Source organism: Salvelinus namaycush, chromosome 11, assembly GCF_016432855.1.
Source record: "Salvelinus namaycush isolate Seneca chromosome 11, SaNama_1.0, whole genome shotgun sequence".
NCBI lineage: Eukaryota > Metazoa > Chordata > Actinopteri > Salmoniformes > Salmonidae > Salvelinus > Salvelinus namaycush.
Window position 1 is genome coordinate 28,407,226 of NC_052317.1, and position 19,946 is coordinate 28,427,171.

Below are 19,946 nucleotides of genomic sequence, written 5' to 3' on the forward strand. Positions count from 1 at the left end.
GCTGCAGAGAAGGTTGTCCTTCTGGAAGGTTATCCCATCTCCACAGAGGAACTCTGGTGCTCTGTCAGAGTGACCATCAGGTTCTTGGTCACCTATGTGACCAAGGCCCTTCTCCCCCGATTGCTCAGTTTGGCCAGGCGGCCAGCTCTAGAAAGAGTCTTGGTGGTTCCAAACTTCTTCCATTTAATAATGATGGAGGCCACTGTGTTCTTGGAGGCCACTGTGTTCTTTTTTGGTACACTTCCCCAGATCTGTGCCTTGACACAATCCTGTCTCGGGAGCTCTACGGACAATTCCTTCCACCTCATGGCTTGTTTTTTTGCTCTGACATGCACTGTCAACTGGGACCATATATAGACAGGTGTGTGCCTTTCCAAATCCTGTCCAATGAATTGAATTTACCACAGGTGGACTCCAATCAAGTTGTATAAACATCTCAGTGACGACCAATGGAAACAGGATGCACCTGAGCTCAATTTCGAGTCTCATACCAAAGGGTCTGAATACTTATGTAAATAAAAATGCACTATATATATACACTGCTCAAAAAAATAAAGGGAACACTAAAATAACACATCCTAGATCTGAATGAATTAAATATTCTTATTAATTACTTTTTTCTTTACATAGTTGAATGTGCTGACAACAAAATCACACAAAAATTATCAATGGAAATCAAAGTTATCAACCCATGGAGGTCTGGATTTGGAGTCACACTCAAAATTAAAGTGGAAAACCACACTACAGGCTGATCCAACTTTGATGTAATGTTCTTAAAACAAAGTCAAAATGAGGCTCAGTAGTGTGTGTGGCCTCCACGTGCCTGTATGACCTCCCTACAACGCCTGGGCATGCTCCTGATGAGGTGGCGGATGGTCTCCTGAGGGATCTCCTCCCAGACCTGGACTAAAGCATCCGCCAACTCCTGGACAGTCTGTGGTGCAACGTGGCGTTGGTGAATGGAGCGAGACATGATGTCCCAGATGTGCTCAATTGGATTCAGGTCTGGGGAACGGGCGGGCCAGTCCATAGCATCAATGCCTTCCTCTTGCAGGAACTGCTGACACACTCCAGCCACATGAGGTCTAGCATTGTCTTGCATTAGGAGGAACCCAGGGCCAACCGCACCAGCATATGGTCTCACAAGGGGTCTGAGGATCTAATTAGATCGGTACCTAATGGCAGTCAAGCTACCTCTGGCGAGCACATGGAGGGCTGTGCGGCCCCCCAAAGAAATGCCACCCCACACCATGACTGACCCACCGCCAAACCAGTCATGCTGGAGGATGTTGCAGGCAGCAGAACGTTCTCCACGGCGTCTCCAGACTCTGTCACGTCTGTTACATGTGCTCAGTGTGAACCTGCTTTCATCTGTGAAGAGCACAGGGCGCCAGTGGCGAATTTGCCAATCTTGGTGTTCTCTGGCAAATGCCAAACGTCCTGCACGGTGTTGGGCTGTAAGCACAACCCCCACCTGTGGACGTTGGGCCCTCATACCACCCTCATGGAGTCTGTTTCTGACCGTTTGAGCAGACACATGCACATTTGTGGCCTGCTGGAGGTCATTTTGCAGGGCTCTGGCAGTGCTCCACCTGCTCCTCCTTGCACAAAGGCGGAGGTAGCGGTCCTGCTGCTGGGTTGTTGCCCTCCTACGGCCTCCTCCACGTCTCCTGATGTACTGGCCTGTCTCCTGGTAGCGCCTCCATGCTCTGGACACTACGCTGACAGACACAGCAAACCTTCTTGCCACAGCTCACATTGTTGTGCCATCCTGGATGAGCTGCACTACCTGAGCCACTTGGGTGGGTTGTAGACTCCGTCTCATGCTACCACTAGAGTGAAAGCACCGCCAGCATTCAAAAGTGACCAAAACATCAGCCAGGAAGCATAGGAACTGAGAAGTGGTCTGTGGTCACCACCTGCAGAACCACTCCTTTATTGGGGGTGTCTTGCTAACTGCCTCTAATTTCCACCTGTTGTCTATTCCATTTGCACAACAGCATGTGAAATTTATTGTCAATCAGTGTTGCTTCCTAAGTGGACAGTTTGATTTCACAGAAGTGTGATTGACTTGGAGTTACATTGTGTTGTTTAAGTGTTCCCTTTATTTTTTTGAGCAGTGTATAGATATATATATATATATATATTCTCTCTGTCTCTCTCTCTGTATGCATGTATATATGTATCTACAGTTGAAGTCGGAAGTTTACATACACTTAAGTTGGAGTCATTATAACTCGTTTTTCAACCACTCCACAAATGTCTTGTTAACAAACTATAGTTTTGGCAAGTCGGTTAGGACATCTACTTTGTGTATGACACAAGTCATTTTTCCAACAATTGTTTACAGATAGATTATTTCACTGTATCACAATTCCAGTGGGTCAGAAGTTTACGTAAACTAAGTTGACTGTGCCTTTAAACAGCTTGGAAAATTCCGGAAAATTATGTCATGGCTTTAGAAGCTTCTGATAGGCTAAGTGACATCATTTGAGTCAATTGGAGGTGTACCTGTGGATGTATTTCAAGGCCTACCTTCAAACTCAGTACCTCTTTGCTTGACATCATGGGAAAATCAAAAGAAATCAGCCAAGACCTCATCATTTTTATTTTTTACCTCCACAAGTCTGGTTCATCCTTGGGAGCAATTTACAAATGCCTGAAGGTACCACGTTCATCTGTACAAACAATAGTACGCAAGTATAAACACCATGGGACCACGCAGCTGTCATACCGCTCAGGAAGGAGACGTGTTCTGTTTCCTAGAGATTAACGTATTTTGGTGTGAAAAGTGCAAATCAATCCCAGAACAACAGCAAAGGACCTTGTGAAGATGCTGGAGGAAACATGTACAAAAGTATCTCTATCCACAGTAAAACGAGTCCTATATTGACATAACCTGAAAGGCCGCTCAGCAAGGAAGAAGCCACTGCTCCAAAACCGCCATAAAAAAGCCAGACTACGGTTTGCAACTGCACATGGGAACAAAGGTCGTACTTTTTGAGAAATGTCCTCTGGTCTGATGAAACAAAAATAGAACTGTTTGGTCATAATGACCATTGTTATGTTTGGAAGAAAAAGGGGGAATCATCAAATCAAATCAAGTTTATTTTATATAGCCCTTCGTACATCAGCTAATATCTCGAAGTGCTGTACAGAAACCCAGCCTAAAACCCCAAACAGCAAGCAATGCAGGTGTAGAAGCACGGTGGCTAGGAAAAACTCCCTAGAAAGGCCAAAACCTAGGAAGAAACCTAGAGAGGAACCAGGCTATGAGGGGTGGCCAGTCCTCTTCTGGCTGTGCCGGGTGGAGATTATAACAGAACATGGCCAAGATGTTCAAAATGTTCATAAATGACAAGCACGGCCAAATAATAATCAGGAATAAATGTCAGTTGGCTTTTCATAGCCGATCATTAAGAGTTGAAAACAGCAGGTCTGGGACAGGTAGGGGTTCCATAACCGCAGGCAGAACAGTTGAAACTGGAATAGCAGCAAGACCAGGTGGACTGGGGACAGCAAGGAGTCATCATGCCCGGTAGTCCTGACGTATGGTCCTAGGGCTCAGGTCCTCCGAGAGAGAGAAAGAAAGAGAGAAGGAGAGAATTAGAGAGAGCCAAGATTTTCAAAATGTTCATAAATGACAAGCATGGTCAAATAATAATCAGGAATAAATGTCAGTTTAGCTTGCAAGCCGAAGAACACCATCCCAACCGTGAAGCACGGGGTGGCAGCATCATGTTGTGGGGGTGCTTTGCTGCAGGAGGGACTGGTGCACTTCACAAAATAGATGGCATCATGAGGGAGGAAAATAATGTGGATATATTGAAGCAACATCTCAAGACATCAGTCAGGAAGTTAAAGCTTGATCGCAAATGGGTCTTCCAAATGGACAATGACCCCAAGCATACTTCCAAAGTTGTGGCAAAATGGCTTAAGGACAACAACGTCAAGGTATTGGAGTGGCCATCACAAAGCCCTGACCTCAATCCTATAGAAGATTTGTGGGCAGAACTGAAAAAGCGTGTGCAAGCAAAGAGGCCTACAAACCTGACTCAGTTACACCAGCTCTGTCAGGAGGAATGGGCCAAAATTCACCCAACTTATTGTGGGAAGCTTGTGGAAGGCTACCCGAAACATTTGACCCAAGTTAAACAATTTAAAGGCAATGCTACCAAATACTAATTGAGTGTATATAAACTTCTGACCCACTGGGAATGTGATGAAAGAAATAAAAGCTGAAATAAAGAATTTCACATTCTTAAAATAACGTGGTGATCCTAACTGACCTAAAACAGGGAATTTTTACTAGGATTAAATGTCAGGAATTGTGAAAAACTGAGTTTAAATATATTTGACTAAGGTGTATGTAAACTTCCGACTTCAACTGTATATTGGTGCTTTTTTATGTGTTGAATCGTCCCAGGCCTATTCTTGTGTTTGGTTTCTGTGTCCCCTCCAGTTTGCAGCATGGGTAGACGCGGTGGTGTTTGTCTTCAGTCTGGAGGATGAGATCAGTTTCCAGACAGTCTACAACTATTTCCTGCGTCTGTCCAGCTACAGGAACACAGCAGAGGTCCCCATGGTCCTGGTTGGGACGCAAGGTATTTAATTTTAACCTTGATTTAACCAGGCAATTCCCTTAAGCTATGGATATTGTTTGGATTGTTTGTTTCATCCCATACTGAAGGAGAGGGGAGATTCAGCAATACTTCAATGAAATTAAATACAAATGATTCTTTATAGCTAAAAGTTTATCCAACGCGTTTCGGCTTTTGGTCTTCATCTGGCTTTTTACAGAAGTTAAACAGAATGAGGCTTTTATATATTTTAAGGGACCAATCACAATGAGTATACAAATACAAAAATAACGTTAGACATGGGACAAAAGTGGTAGTTTGTGGCTTAGCGGTAGCCAGTTGTTACCATACAACTTACATAAATCACCTGACCTAAAGTAGGGCTGGGAGTTTTTTCTGACCCTGACTACATGCCCTGACCAGGAATAACTCTGGGCCTTAGTTTTAGCATAGACTTGAGACTTTAGTGTTAATTTTCATATACAGAATCCCCCAAATGACATTTTCTCAAATGAAAAAGGACATGTAAAGCCTACTGTATATTAGTCAAAGTGACTACAGTCTTGTTGGTGCTTTTTGTCTCTCCCCAGATGCCATCAGTGCTGCCAACCCCAGAGTGATCGATGACTCGCGGGCGAGGAAGCTGTCCAACGATCTGAAGCGCTCCACCTACTACGAGACCTGCTCCACCTATGGCCTCAATGTGGAACGAGTCTTCCAGGATGGTGAGGGCTGGGTTACTGGGCACTGTGGACATACTGTAGCTAGGCCATCATGTCACTGAGTACTTCATTTCTGGTCCTGGACTGGCATTAACGCAACCATTTCAATGAATCAACTAATATCCAATCCCTTGATTAACTAAGTAGCTGAATGGGGTGTGTCAGTGCTGGGACAAAAATGTGGATCCCTGCGATCAGGAGTACATAATGCTGGTCTTCAGTGTACCGTTGTAGAGGCCAATGTCCACACATCGTGTTTCTATTGCTATCCAGTATCCAATCTTCCCTAGCTTTCATACTCTTAGCCATTCATACTCTCTACTGAATGGCAATGTAATGTCAATGGAAAAGACATTGGAAGGAAATTGGTAAGGGATATATAATGGGGACTCTGTCAACACAGTGCCAATAGCCAAGAAGAACCTTAGTCAACAAATGATACAGCTCTCAGAGAGAGAAGATTCTACCCATGCTGCAAATCGCTAAAATGGCACCTGAGAAGAAGGCAGATGTTTTACGTGCCCCCAACCAATTTAGTTTTTTTGTTTGTTTATTTGCGTTGTTTGTAACTTATTTTTTTACTTATTTTGTACATAATGTTGCCGCTACCGTCTCTTATCACCGAAAATAATTTCTGGACATCAGGACTGCAATTACTCACCATGGACTGGCAGAATCCTTTTTTTCCTTTAATTAGTCTGACGAGCCGAACGCGAACAATATACTGCTTTCTCGGGAACAGGCCCAGATCCCCGTGAGTTGCGTGGAGGCGGAAAAAAGGGGCCAGAGGGCGGGCTGCCTTCTGAGAATTCGTAGGCGATCGAATAAACCCCCACTTCCTTCCATTCTAATAGCAAACGTGCAATTTTTGGAGAATGAAATAGATGACCTACTCGGAAGGTTAAACTACCAACTAGACATTCAAAACTCAAATATCTTATGTTTCATGGAGTCGTGGCTGAATGATGACACTATGAACATACAGCTGGCTGGTTATGCGCTGCACCGGCAGGATAGAACAGCGGCGTCTGGTAAGACAAGGGGCGGCTGACTATGTATTTTTGTAAATAACAGCTGGTGCACAATATCTAAGGAAGTCTCGAGCTATTGCTCGCCTGAGGTAGAGTATCTCATGATAAGCTGTAGACCACAGTATCTACCTATCTACTGTAGCTGTTTAAATACCACCACAGTCAGAGGCTGGCACTGAGACAGCATTGAATGAGCTGTATTCCACCATAAGCAAACAAGAATACGCTCACCTGGGACTTTAATACAGGGAAACTTAAATCCGTTTTACCAAATTTCTATCAGCATGTTAAATGTGCAACCAGAGGGGAAAAGAACTCTGGACCACCTTTACTCCACACACAGAGACACATACAAAGCTCTCCCTTGCCCTCCATTTGGCAAATCTGACCATAATTCTATCTTCCTGATTCCTGCTTACAAGCAAAAATTAAAGCAGGAAGCACCAGTGACTAGATCAATAAAAAAGTGGTAAGATAAAGCAGATGCTAAGCTACAGGACTGTTTTGCTAGCACAGACTGGAATATGTTCCAGGATTCCTCTGATGGCATTGAGGAGTACACCACATTAGTCATTTGCTTCATCAATAAGTCCATCGATGACGTCGTCCCCATAGTAACCATATGTACATACCCCAACCAGAAGCCATGGATTACAGGCAACATCCGCACTGAGCTAAAGGCTAGAGCTGCCGCTTTCAAGGAGCGGGACTCTAACCCGGAAGCTTATAAGAAATCCCGCTATGCCTTCTGACAAACCATCAAACAGGCAAAGCGTCAATACAGGACTAAGATCGAATTGTACTATACCGGCTCTGACGCTCGTCGGATGTGGCAGGGCTTACAAACCATTACAGACTACAAAGGGAAGCACAGCCGAGAGCTGCCCAGTGACACGAGCCTACCAGACGAGCTAAACTATTTCTATGCTCGCTTCGAGGCAAATAACACTGAAACATGCCTTTCAGTTGATATGTATTTATACATTTTATATTCTTGTCGATTGTGAATTTAGCATTATATTAATTATTTTTGAGAGCACCAGCTATTCCGGAAGACTGTGTGATCACGCTCTCCGCAGCCGATGTGAGTAAGACCTACAAAACAGATCAACATTCACAAGGCCGCAGGGCCAGACGGATTACCAGGACGTGTACTACGAGCATGCGCTGACCAACTGGCAAGTCGCTTCACTGACATTTTCAACCTCTCCCTGTCCGAGTCTGTAATACCAACATGTTTTAAGCATAACACCATAGTGCCTGTGCCCAAGAACACTAAGGTAACCTGCCTAAATTACTATCGACCCGTAGCACTCACGTCTGTAGCGATGAAGTGCTTTGAAAGGCTGGTCATGGCTCACATCAACACCATTATCCCAGAAACCATAGACCCACTCGAATTTGCATACCACCCCAAACAGATCCACAGATGATGCAATCTCTATTGCACTCCACACTGCCCTTTCCCACCTGGACAAAAGGAACAGCTATGTGAGAATGCTATTCATTGACTACACCTCAGCGTTCAACACCATAGTGCCCTCAAAGCTCATCAATAAGCTAAGGACCCTGGGACTAAACACCTCCCTCTGCAACTGGATCCTGGGATTCCTGATGGGCTGCCCCCAGGTGGTAAGGGTAGGTAGCAACACATCTGCCACGCTGATCCTCAACACAGGGGCCCCTCAGGGGTGTGTCCTCAGCCCTTCTGTACTCCCTGTTCACTCATGACTGCACGGCCAGGCATGACTCCAACACCATCATTATGTTTGCCGATAATACCTGATCAACGACGAGATGGAGGTCAGAGACCTGGCAGTGTGGTGCCAGGACAACAACCTCTCCCTCAACGTGATCAAGACAAAGGAGATGAATGTGGACTACAGGAAAAGGAGGTCCGAGCATGCCCCCATTCTATTCGACAGGGCTGCAGTGGAGCAGGTTGAGTACTTCAAGTTCCTTGGTGTCCACATCACCAACAAACTAACATGGTCCAAGCACACCAAGACAGCCGTGAAGAGGACACAACAAAACCTATTCCCCCTCAGGAGACTGAAAAGATTTGTCATGGGTCCTCAGATCCTCAAAAGTTCTACAGCTGCACCATCGAGAGCATCCTGACTGGTTGCATCATTGCCTGGTATGGTAAGTGCTCGGCCTCCAACCGCAGGGCACTACAGAGGGTAGTGCGAATGGCCAAGTTCATCACTGGGGCCAAGCTTCCTGCCATCCAGGACCTCTATACCAGGCGGTGTCAGAGGAAGGCCTGAAAAATTGTCAAAGACTCCAGGCACCCTAGTCAAAGACTGTTCTCTGGTTAGGGGCTCGTAAGTAAGCATTTCACTGTAAGGTATACCTACAACTGTTGTATTCGGCGCATGTGACTAATAAAATTTGATTTGATTCTCAATTCAGGGAGAAAGTGTCTCTGAATTTACCAAGGTCATGCCAATCTTAATCTGAACACAACAAAACTGTCACTGCCACACTCAAAAAGATGTTGCATAAAACTTCTTCAGTTTTCAATATTTTACATTTGTTTTACTACATCAGGATAGCATACACAGACATGCTGGCTTAACAGCCTTATTCAGTGTGTAGGTACAGCACATCTTTTTAACAATAACTATCTTTTACTCTCCAAACACTCTCTTTACCAAACGTATGAATACAGTGAGTGTACAAAACATTATGTATACCTGCTCTTTCCAGGACATAGACTGACCAGGTGAATCCAGGTGAAAGCTTTGGTCCATTATTGATGTCACTTCAAATCTACTTCAATCAGTGTAGATGAAGGGGAGGAAACAGGTTAAAGAAGGATTTTTAAGCCTTGAGACAATTGAGACATAGATTGTGTGTGTGTGTCTTTCAGAGGGTGAATGGGCAAGACAAAATATTTAAGTACCTTTTGAACGGGGTATGGTACTAGGTGCCAGGGACACCGGTTTGTGTCAAGAACTACCATGCTGCTGGGTTTTTCATGCTCAACAGTTTCCCGTGTGTATCAAAAATGGTCCACCGCCCAAAGGACATCCAGCCAACTTGATCAAACTGTGAGAAGCATTGGAGTCAACATGTGCCAGCATCCCTGTGGAACACTTTCGACACCTTGTAGAGTCCATGCCCCAATGAATTGAGGCTGTTCTGAGGGCAAAAGGGGTTGCAACTCAATATTAGGAAGGTGTTCCTAATGTTTTGTACACTGTGTACATAACGCAGTGTTCACGTTTCCCTTTCGTTGTTTGTTAACACAAGGAGCCTTGTTGGTTCCACACTGTTTTAATTACTTCCTTTTAAGTAATTAAAAGACGTGAAAGTGTTTTGAGCGGCTTCTCCATTCCCCATTCTCCATGCTACTTTAGCCGTCAAGAGCGATACACTCCCCAGCTGTCGGACGTATGTAAACTCATCTCTCTACTTCGGCCCTCATTCACGTCTCGCAGAATCACAGATCTCCCTCCTGCTGGGGTCTATAGAGAACGCTACGCTGTCTGCATGGCCAATCATGTCCCTCTATACTACACATGACAGGCTCATTTGGTTAACATCACACCACAGATCTCCCTGGGTTGAAGACAGGCTCATTTGGTTAACGTCACACCACAGATCTCCCTGGGTTGAAGACTGGCTCATTTGGTTAACGTCACACCACAGATCTCCCTGGGTTGAAGACAGGCTCATTTGGTTAACATCACACCACAGATCTCCCTGGGTTGAAGACAGGCTCATTTGGTTAACATCACACCACAGATCTCCCTGGGTTGAAGGCAGGCTCATTTGGTTAACATCACACCACAGATCTCCCTGGGTTGAAGACAGGCTCATTTGGTTAACGTCACACCACAGATCTGCCTGGGTTGAAGACAGGCTCATTTGGTTAACATCACACCACAGATCTCCCTGGGTTGAAGACAGGCTCATTTAGTTAACGTCACACCACAGATCTCCCTGGGTTGAAGACAGGCTCATTTAGTTAACATCACACCATAGATCTCCCTGGGTTGAAGACAGGCTCATTTAGTTAACATCACACCACAGATCTCCCTGGGTTGAAGGCAGGCTCATTTAGTTAACATCACACCATAGATCTCCCTGGGTTGAAGACAGGCTCATTTAGTTAACATCACACCACAGATCTCCCTGAGCTGTAGACAGGCTCATTTCTCCAAACAACATACTGCAGCAGTATATTCCCTTGGAAATGGAGATGCTTTGTATCTCTGGAGAACTGTATAAGTTAAGGTTCATCTCCCCATATGTAACGCATTACCTGATTAAAGATAATTGTTCTGAAGTGGTTGTTAATATCAGTAGACTTGTTGATTTTAGAGTGGACATTCTGGAGTCATCCTGAGTTATACCTATCCTGAAAGTCATTGTACTTTATAACAGAGTCGTCAATTGACCACTTGTTGTTGTTGATTCCTAACTCTCTGTTGTTTGTCTGTGTCTCATTCTCTCCCACCCAGTTGCCCAGAAGGTGGTGGCTCTGAGGAAAAAGCAGCAGCTGTCTATTGGTCCGTGCAAGTCCCTGCCCAACTCTCCCAGCCACTCATCAGTCCCCAACGCATCCATCCCCTCTGTGCATATTAACCAGGTGAGGCCACACATCCTGAATATTTCTAACTAAGGCCAGGAGTATTCCTGGTCACGTGACCTGACTCAGGGATCTAGTTTTAGTTGTAGGTTATTACTAGGTCCCTGAGTTGTTCCTGGTCAGGTTATGTGGTCTGAAAAAAACAATGAGCTTCTTCTGTGAAAATTGGTACTTGCAGAAAGACGTAGGGCTGTGCACTACTGAAGATATAGATAGGCTGGACACTACTGAAGATATAGATAGGCTGTGCACTACTGAAGATAGGCTGTGCACTACTGAAGATAGGCTGTGCACTACTGAAGATAGGCTGTGCACTACTGAAGATAGGCTGTACACTACTGAAGATAGGCTGTACACTACTGAAGATAGGCTGTACCCTACTGAAGATAGGCTGTACCCTACTGAAGATAGGCTGTACCCTACTGAAGATATAGATAGGCTGGACACTACTGAAGATAGGCTGGACACTACTGAAGATATAGATAGGCTGTGCACTACTGAAGATATAGATAGGCTGTGCACTACTTTAGATAGGCTGTGCACTACTGAAGATAGGCTGTGCACTACTGAAGATAGGCTGTACCCTACTGAAGATAGGCTGTACCCTACTGAAGATAGGCTGTACCCTACTGAAGATAGGCTGTACCCTACTGAAGATAGGCTGTACACTACTGAAGATAGGTTGTACACTACTGAAGATATAGATAGGCTGTACACTACTGAAGATATAGATAGGCTGGACACTACTGAAGATAGGCTGTACACTACTGAAGATATAGATAGGCTGTACACTACTGAAGATATATATAGGCTGTACACTACTGAAGATATAGATAGGCTGTGCACTACTGAAGATAGGCTGTGCACTACTGAAGATAGGCTGTACACTACTGAAGATAGGCTGTACACTACTGAAGATATAGATAGGCTGTACCCTACTGAAGATAGGCTGTACCCTACTGAAGATAGGCTGTACCCTACTGAAGATAGGCTGTACCCTACTGAAGATAGGCTGTACACTACTGAAGATAGGCTGTACCCTACTGAAGATAGGTTGTACACTACTGAAGATAGGTTGTACACTACTGAAGATATAGATAGGCTGTACACTACTGAAGATATAGATAGGCTGTACACTACTGAAGATAGGCTGTACACTACTGAAGACATAGATAGGCTGTACACTACTGAAGATATAGATAGGCTGTACACTACTGAAGATATAGATAGGCTGTGCACTACTGAAGATAGGCTGTACACTACTGAAGATAGGCTGTACACTACTGAAGATAGGCTGTACACTACTGAAGATATAGATAGGCTGTACCCTACTGAAGATAGGCTGTACCCTACTGAAGATAGGCTGTACCCTACTGAAGATAGGTTGTACACTACTGAAGATATAGATAGGCTGTACACTACTGAAGATATATATAAGCTGGACACTACTGAAGATATAGATAGGCTGTACACTACTGAAGATATAGATAGGCTGTACACTACTGAAGATATAGATAGGCTGGACACTACTGAAGATATAGATAGGCTGTGCACTACTGAAGATAGGCTGTACACTACTGAAGATAGGCTGTACACTACTGAAGATATAGATAGGCTGTACCCTACTGAAGATAGGCTGTACCCTACTGAAGATAGGCTGTACCCTACTGAAGATAGGCTGTACCCTACTGAAGATAGGCTGTACCCTACTGAAGATAGGCTGTACCCTACTGAAGATAGGTTGTACACTACTGAAGATAGGTTGTACACTACTGAAGATATAGATAGGCTGTACACTACTGAAGATATAGATAGGCTGTACACTACTGAAGATAGGCTGTACACTACTGAAGATAGGCTGTACACTACTGAAGACATAGATAGGCTGTACACTACTGAAGATATAGATAGGCTGTACACTACTGAAGATATAGATAGGCTGTGCACTACTGAAGATAGGCTGTACACTACTGAAGATAGGCTGTACACTACTGAAGATAGGCTGTACACTACTGAAGATATAGATAGGCTGTACCCTACTGAAGATAGGCTGTACCCTACTGAAGATAGGCTGTACCCTACTGAAGATATAGATAGGCTGTACACTACTGAAGATATATATAAGCTGGACACTACTGAAGATATAGATAGGCTGGACACTACTGAAGATATAGACAGGCTGGACACTACTGAAGATATAGACAGGCTGGACACTACTGAAGATATAGATAGGCTGGACACTACTGAAGATATAGATAGGCTGGACACTACTGAAGATATAGACAGGCTGTACACTACTGAAGATATAGATAGGCTGGACACTACTGAAGATATAGACAGGCTGGACACTACTGAAGATATAGATAGGCTGGACACTACTGAAGATATAGATAGGCTGTACACTACTGAAAATGTGGATAGGCTGGGCACTACTGAAGACATAGGGCATACAGGAGCCTACGTAAACTAAAGTATCTATGGTGTTTCCGCTTTCCCAGATCCTGCCTGTAACTGACCAGTCTGTTCTCTCTGTCTTTTTCTCCCTCTTTCTCTTTCCATCTTGGTCTCTCTTCCCTCCCTCCTCCAGTCAGCGAACGGCGGGGGTGCGTTCAGCGACTACTCCTCCTCTGTGCCCTCCACTCCCAGCATTAGCCAGAGGGAGATGCGTATCGAGACCATTGCTGCCTCCAACACGCCCACACCCATCCGCAAGCAGTCCAAGCGCCGCTCCAACATCTTCACTGTAAGTATGCGGCAGCTGATGCAGAGCAACACCCACTCACATTACTAGAGGGCACAGTACCGCACACACACATACTGTCCACTAGACGGAGACAAAGACAAAGCTACCCTTTCTGGCTGTTTCAGATACAGGCACAAAAAGCCTTCCTGGCTTTACACTTTATACAAACAACTAAAATGGGTAACGGGGACAAAAAATAATAACAATATGGTTGTTGGTTACAACTTGGGTTGTATTTTGAACCCATACTATGAAAAAAAAGCTTAATTATATATATTATTTTCTTATTTTAAAGCAAATATCAAAGCTATAAGCACTGTGGAGAAATATCTCAGCTTTTTTAAACCTTTTTTATGTTGGTGACATTTTTCTTTACTTTCCAATTGGAAGTAAATGAGCGCATTAATTACTCATCTTTCACTTATACCCTCTTCCTGGCCCCACTGTCTCAATCTTTGGCCTCCCTCCCTCCCCTACCCCTCTTATTTTTACTAGATCCTTTCTTTGCAGTGACTCCCTATTGGGGGAGAGAAGGGGTGAGGCAAGGCTACACCTCACTAAAGCCAGCAATGCCAGTCCCCTTACCCGGCCACACTAAACTAAAAGTCAGGAACATAACCCTTTCAGTCAGTACAGAGTCAGATAATGCATGCTCTCCCTCTCTCCCCCTCCACCCCTACCTTACTGTAGGTATCCCTACCCTAGTTATTCCATCTCTGACTTTAGGCTTTTGACCTTTGGCCACTACCAGTGTACTTACCACAGCTTGCCCTGCTCCCATTACCTATACTTATGATAGCCCTAGTTAAACTTTTATCCTTACTCTAGCTTTAACCCAACCCAATTCCCCTTGGTCAATCCTATGGCACAGCTCTAACCTTCCCTACCTTTGAGACCCTTGCACTAACCACTGTACTTTTCACAGCCTCCTTTTCTTTTACCTCTACATCTCCCTTCTCCCCTAACCTTAGCCCCTATCTGCTCCATTCTACGTTCATCCCTTCCCCAGCTCCCCTTTCTACCTCTCCCTTCTCCCCTAACCCCAGCCCTGTCCCTTTCTCTAACCAAGCTCAACCCTGACCCCAGCCTTTCCACATCCTCCCTCTCTCTAACCTCTCCCATCTCCTCCTACCCCAGCTACTGTGGTAACCACCGCTGGGCTCCAGGCTCTGGGCAGCAGAGCAGGCTGTGTGTCAGTTAGTAGCGCCCCTTGTCTTCTCCCTCCCCCTGCTAGGTAGTGACTAACCCTGTCCACCAGAGAAATGAGCCTCTTCCCGTCTGCGTCATGGAGATGCCCAAGCACGCCACCTATCCCGTGTGGGTGCCCGAATGGCAGGCCGAGCGGGAGTTTCAGCTCATGACCTTCTGAGGAGCAGCAAGTGGGAGGGTGGGAGTGCCAGGGAGGGGCGGAAGAGAGGTGGAGGGGGGAGGGGGACGACGACTCACCGTATCCCAAATGACACTTCAAGAGCAAGGAAGACATTGCCATTTTTACAATACAAGAGAAAAACCTAAATAGTTTTGTTTACCAAGCATTCACTTTAAGACTACACCTTCTCACCTTGCTTTTTCATCAATCTCAGTTGAGAGGACCTCTTGAGGACACAGAATTATTTATGCGCCGTACACAATACAGTAGTCCTGAACATCTCTCTCTGGCCACACATAGTTACAAAGACAGTATTATAAAACCTGCAATGCCACCTCTTCTAATCATAGTAGTGGGTAACTGTGATCCCTAAGCGTTTTTTATTCAGTTGGGGAGTTGTGGTCAGGATGGAGACAAAGCCTTAACATCATGGGTTATTTTAATAGGTTATACAACACAATAGTGTCTATTTCTCTCTCAACCCTTTTGATTTCACATTCCTTTTCTTTGTGGGCATTTTGACCAGATAGACCATTCAGAAGCACCCAAACCAATTAGAAACAACACTGTGGCTAACTTTGCGGTCATATTCATGAAACCACTTGTACTCACAGTTTTGCTAGTTAGAATATTCAGACACCTTTTCCCAAAATATTTCAGTTTGGTATATTTCACTTTGGAGATTTAAGTAATATGACCATAGCTCTATGATACATTATAAAGCACAATTTATTACACTTCTCCATCGCTAGTCAAAGGTCACTGAGCGAAAAGGTAGAATACCACAGTTACCACTTAAACGTTTCTGTATCCCAGTGCACAATCTGATGATGCCTTGCCACATTTTTTAGCTTTTGGGATTACTTCGAAGTACTTCAGATATCCCCATACTGATTATACAAATAAAATAAAATTGTATTAGTCACATGCAAATGGTTAGTATATGTCATAAGCATTTCGCTACACTCGCAATAACATCTGCTAACCATGTGTATGTGACCAATAACATTTTATTTTATTTTGATTTGTCTAATCAGTATTTGGGATATCTGAAGGGCTTTGAAGTCATCTCAAAAGCTAAAAAATAACATTTTATTACAAATATGAATATCATTGATTTAAGTTACTGACTATATATTTATTGGGCACTGGGCACCATTTTAATATTTTAATTTGCTGAAATAGGCTACCTTGAAAACATTTGGACATTTAGCTTTATAGTGCATTGCAAATTGACAGGTGACTCTGCCTCTATTGGAGCTTTTGATAATAGTTTTAGGGTGATTTTATTTCTCAAAGGTCCTAAAAGCTTTACTCAGAAAGATGTTGGTTTATCCACCATGTCTTTTCACCACCTTCATCACCAGTCAGTTCAGTCTAACCAGCCATAATCATCACCCTCAACCCACTTCTGTCATGACTAGTAATGGCCACTAGGTGTCAGCTGAGTACACAGAAATCCTTTCCTAGTGCTTCCATGGTTTAGTAACCACATCAATAGGTTTGAGGCATTTTTGTTCTTTCTTTATTTTCATAAACATTGTCATGACGAATTGAAGAGTACCTTTTTGCATATCCCCCCCCATTTTGTCACATCTAAACCTCATAGCCATCAACTCTCATGTATAATTGTCAGCCATTTTGTTTACATGTTTTTAGTTCCTTCCATTACTTTTGTACGTTTTACTGGATGTCCACCCTTAAGGAAAAAAAAAAGACGGTCTGGAATGTTTTTTCTTTTATATCTTTGCAGATTTCTGCTACTGTTCCCAACCTTTCTTCATCAAAAAGGGCTTTCTAACTCCTTCCGCATTAGAAGAGCTCTGTGGTATCAAAAATCTAACCGCATTGCACCCCTAAATGAGTTGTCCCTCTGGCCTGTCATTCCCAATAGAGAGGAGTAATGCCTAGGGACTAGAGCGTTAAAATAGTTTTTGCTGCTTAATCCTAGTGCCCCCTTTGCATCCTGGGTAATGCATCCTGGGTAATGCATGATGCACTATGGAAACCATACAGCTTTGTGACAAGACAACAAGTAACGTTGGACGTTTGGGAGTCAGTTCATGCTCAAACTGAAAAACGGTCATATTCACACACTCTGGAGTGTGACAGAATGTAGGGATTCTTCTCTGCTGGAAATGCCCCCCCCCCCGTCCTTATACCCCACCTCCGTACTTCAAACTTTCCACCCATACAAACAGTCTGTGTACAGTTAAGTCACGCTTGGAATTATGATTCAACCACTCAAAGGACACATCCTCTTACATGACATCACTTCCCTTTTACATGACATCACTTCTCTCTTACATGACATCAAACTGCTTTTTGCCATAAAACGAGGACTCGAGGGGAGGTTGCGAAATTCTGTCAACCTTCAATAAATTCCCTGGTTTTCCCAGAATCCCGGTTGGTGGATTCCAGAATCAGGAGATAATAAGTAGGAAATCCAGAAAAGTCCAACCAGGATAAACCAGGGAATTGATTGAAAGTTCCCAGAATTCTGCAACCCTAACTAGAGGTGTGAAGTACGTTCAGTTGTTTACTGCCCTCTTTTTTTTTCATATTTTTTTTTAAATTTCTCTTTCTTTTCAAGGAAAGTCTTGAATGGACTTGAATATGTGGTCAACTTAAATAAGGGTATGTTAGGGGTGATGTTGGATAGTTTTATGAAGGCCTTCATAAAAATAGAGTAGGGTGTCAGGGGGAAGTGGTATCATACAGAATAACGAATGGCAAATGGATTGCACCGACTTGTATGAATGTAGTTTCTATTTATTTAATTTGACTATGATTTTGGAATTATTCATTTCTCCATTCTTTATTATTTATATTTATTTACTTGTTTTCTTCTTTATTAATTTATTTCAATTTGGGATTGGTTTGAAGATTATGAACTTATTCCATAATCGCTTTTATATCATTTACGTATTGAAAAATATAAGACTGCTGTATATCTTGTATTGTATTTTATTTACAATGGTACTCTATAGAAAGTATATGATATACATATGAAATATATAAAATAAAAAAAGATGCCTTTATTGTCCATCCTATATTTTGTGGGAACTGCAATGTTTGGCTCATTATGTTGATCTTATTTGAAAGTGAAACCTGTGACTTAATTTGTATGGTGTCTGTATAGAAACAAAAATTATCAGAATAAAACAATAAAATGTTGAAAATGATAAACCAGAGTTGGTTTACTTGAACTCAGACTCTACCTCTCTCCATTGGTGATTGATTGGGCATCCCTTCATCCTGTTCTGAGTGAGATCATAACAGTCTTGTCTGTTGGTTATGAGTGACATTTCCTGTACTTCACCTGTTAGTCTGTGCTTTGGGGATCTTCTGTGTACAAGTACTCTGTTTGTCATAACATGGGATAATACTGTATGTTCACTGCTTGACTATTTTCCCTGCACAGTCTGTCATTTGAAATGTCATGTATTTGCAGCAGGTGTTGGTGAAATGTGCTGCTGCACCTGTTCACTGATGGGTTCCACTGTTGTTTATAATGAACATGTTTAACAGCACCTGTACTTCTAACCCTAACACTGTGGATGATTTGAAATGCATTTTCCCACCTGGTGTTTCAACAGGAATTTCACAGGTTTAAGGTTGGAAGGAAAAGCTATATGAAATTCCTATTTGATAACTTTCTTTGTCCGTCTTGTATAATAACCTTCTCTTCCCCTAACCTGCCTTTTCTACTTTTTATTGCGTTACAACTTGACTTGTCAATGGATCTATGCAAAAAGCCCCTGCTGACCTTAGAAACTTGATTTGGGACTGATCTGGAAGGGCCCACTGTGGGCCTGAGAGAGGGTTGTTCCTCTCAGATCTGGAAGGGTCCACTGTGGGCCTAACAGAGGGATGGATCTCCCATGGGTTTACAGGACTGAGTCATGACTCAATGTCGTCTTTTGGTCTACTACCTATTATGTGTTGAGATGTTTCTTATGTTCTGGTCTGTTCTTTTTGTATTACTGCACGCACGTTGATGTTCCCGCTGTATGTTACGCTGGTCTGCTTGTTTGTTTAGCTTTTGTTGTTGTTGTTGAGAATTTTGTTTTGCGATGTTGAGTCCGCCCCCCCAAACCCCTCTCCAGACACACACGATCCACACACCCAACCTCCAAACATTCTTACCTCTGACCCCCATGCTCACCTTGATACACGCACCTCACTCAACTCCCACCCCATCTCCCCCACACCATGGTTTGTTGCAGTGACTGACCGACTGACCGACTGACTCTCTTGTTTCCTTGCAGTCACGGAAAGCCAACAGTGAACAGGCAAAGACCACTGACAGTAAAACAGATAGCATAGGCAGTGGAAGGGCCATACCCATCAAACAGGTGAGTGTCTCTCTCTCTACTACACTAGTCATAGTGTCTGAAATCACACCATATTCCCTATATAGTTCACAACTTTTGCCAAGGGCCCTGGTCAAGAGTAGTGCACTATATAGGGAATAGGGTTCTATAGGGCCCTGGTCAAGAATAGTGCACTATTTAGGGAATAGGGTGTCACAACAATAGTTTTCACGTAAGTATAGCACATTCACTGTGTAAGTATAGCACATTCACTGTGTAAGTATAGCACATTCACTGTGTAAGTATAGCACATTCACTGTGTAAGTAGCACATTTCTGCCCATTAGTGCATATATACAAATTTATATTTGACAAGTTTTGACCATAGATATGATCTGGGCAGTGTGTTTGCGTAAGTGTTCAGGAAATGTTTAGTGTGAGTGGGTAGAGTCAAAAAAAATGTATAACCACTAGATGGTGCTGTGATACAACATTAGTAATAAGAGAAACCAGTAGTGCTTAGGGTTCACAGAATTACATGAAAAAGAACATCAGAGAATTTTCCTGCACGGATATCAAGACATAC

General features: G+C 43.5%; 1 protein-coding gene across 1 annotated transcript in view; it reads left to right on the forward strand.

The window, feature by feature from the left end:
* LOC120055970 (arf-GAP with GTPase, ANK repeat and PH domain-containing protein 3-like) overlaps positions 1 to 19,946 on the forward strand; it is a 247,314-nt gene that overhangs the window by 140,543 nt on the left and 86,825 nt on the right. The window contains exons 5-9 of the mRNA XM_039004066.1: positions 4,463 to 4,604; positions 5,171 to 5,305; positions 10,806 to 10,933; positions 13,521 to 13,676; positions 19,317 to 19,403. Coding sequence (XP_038859994.1) covers positions 4,463 to 4,604; positions 5,171 to 5,305; positions 10,806 to 10,933; positions 13,521 to 13,676; positions 19,317 to 19,403 — 648 coding nt within the window. The remainder of the gene's footprint in view (positions 1 to 4,462; positions 4,605 to 5,170; positions 5,306 to 10,805; positions 10,934 to 13,520; positions 13,677 to 19,316; positions 19,404 to 19,946) is intronic.